This window comes from Etheostoma spectabile, chromosome 18, assembly GCF_008692095.1.
Source record: "Etheostoma spectabile isolate EspeVRDwgs_2016 chromosome 18, UIUC_Espe_1.0, whole genome shotgun sequence".
NCBI classification, from domain to species: Eukaryota; Metazoa; Chordata; class Actinopteri; order Perciformes; family Percidae; genus Etheostoma; species Etheostoma spectabile.
In genome coordinates, this window is record NC_045750.1 from 12,169,348 (window position 1) to 12,171,235 (window position 1,888).

Genomic DNA, 1,888 nt, shown 5'->3' on the forward strand with positions numbered 1-1,888 from the left:
GAGCTACATGTTGGAATCGACCAGAATTCTTCTTTAACATAGTGTTGCTTGTCTTACTGTACAGCTGCTCATCTCCATAGAGACCAGGATCTGTTTGCCCAGTCTGTCACACCAACAGGCAAAAACTGTAGCTTAAGCCTAAATACTACTTATATACTATGTACAACTCATGTTCTGACTTATCCATCATTTCAACATTTAAATCACTTCAACATTTAAATCAGTTCCAGATGTCCAGATGTAGCAGCTTTTTCCCCTTTCATAACGAATCATGTGCGTGTGCGTGTGAGTGTGTTCAACGTTTGGAAGTTGTTCTGTTAGGTTTTAGGTTGTTTTTACTCACCTTTTTTGTGATTGTGCATCATATCGCCTGGACTGTGTGTTTCTTAAATACTGCAAATTTCTCTTTTTCTTTTCTTGAAAAGTTTGCTGTCAATCCCTATGATGTAAATAATTGTAATGTAGTAAATAAATGGAAGATGTTTTTTCCCAGAAATACCTTTTAATTGTGTGGTAACATTTGATTTATACTACATGCTGGGTGATGTTAAGCAAGGCTGGATAAAGATGTTTGAAGGCCCCTGTTGCCAATAAACAACTTTAATTACTAAAATGTTAGCATATTACAATCTTAAATAATAAAGGGATTACAACTAGATTTTGACACAAGGCCACAAGGTTACATGATAATATACTGTAGGTCTCAGAAATATATTCATATATATTTAAATGAAGACCAAACTATTCAAGTTGGGAAGTGCTGTATTGTCATTGGAAGCAGCACAAAGAGCAAAGAATCCCTGATGCCCTGATTTAACCGACATTCGAGTTTTTGCTTATCATTGGACTTGTAACTGCTCTCATGTCGCCCTAGTTCTTGCATCATTCTGTAGCATGAATGCCGGGGAGCTCAAACACACCCAAACTACACCCATAATTATTTACTCAGTGGTGTTGACATTACGAATCGGGACTCTTATTTTGAAGTCACCCTCGCTCAGCCAATCAGATTTCAGCTTTATGTAACAGGAAGTCATATAAAATACTTCTATTACGAAAACAAACGGGTTCCACACACTGTAGTTACAAAACGCTTGACTTTCAGGTAATGTCCATCGTCCTGTCTTTATTATTTTTTACACCTTACAAGATGATATAGCATTGCTTTAACGAAAGCGTTAGGTTAAGCAGCGAGGATTTAGCCTACTCTATCCGAATCTGAATTAACTTAAATTGTATTTCCAGAGCTGTTTCATAAGCTAATTTTGCATTTGAATACATAACTAGTCCCGTGACTTTGTGTAACAGGTTATATTGGTGTACCGGTATAACGTTTTACAATGCTTCACGAGACATACACGCATTGCATTGGTTTGGAAACGTCAGAGTTTGGCGATATTTAGTTATTGGTTATGTTTTGTTATTGACGATTTTATTTATTAAACAGACTGTTTTGACCACCTTCACACCAGTCATGCTGAAAACTGTGGGGCAAGCTCTGTTCTCAACAGGACTGCAGAATCCTAAATACACAGCAGAGGAGAAAAAGGTGTGTATTTCACAGACTGCCTGTGTAGAAGTAAACGTTTATGGTCTGATGTTGATGTTTAGCCCACTTCCATGATGGGACAAGAGATGTGAGTTAAGTTAGAGCTGAAATTTTACGCCGACAATTTAGAAAAGTTTTCAGTTTTACTGAACGGAAAGTTAATTAGTTCTGAAAATCAATTTGCAATTTTTTATATAATTTCATAATATAAAGAATACATTTATTTAAATTGATTATCTTTTGATGGTTGAACAAAACAACACATTAGCAGATGTCACCTGTATATGTGTTGTTACACCAAAAAAGTGTGTGTGTGTGAATGTGTGTGTGCGCGTGTGT

The 1,888-nt window shown here is 36.2% G+C and overlaps 1 protein-coding gene across 2 annotated transcripts in view; it reads left to right on the top strand.

Annotated features, from left to right (window-relative positions):
• Nucleotides 1-1,019: 1,019 nt before the first annotated feature.
• The window catches only part of hebp2 (heme binding protein 2), a 6,760-nt gene continuing 5,891 nt past the window's right edge, over nucleotides 1,020-1,888 (top strand). The window contains exons 1-2 of one of the 2 annotated variants that reach the window (XM_032543218.1): nucleotides 1,020-1,105; nucleotides 1,448-1,549. In XM_032543218.1, the coding sequence (XP_032399109.1) occupies nucleotides 1,475-1,549 (75 nt within the window). In that variant the 5' untranslated portion in view covers nucleotides 1,020-1,105; nucleotides 1,448-1,474. The remainder of the gene's footprint in view (nucleotides 1,106-1,447; nucleotides 1,550-1,888) is intronic. The other variant, XM_032543219.1, reaches the window with a different exon arrangement.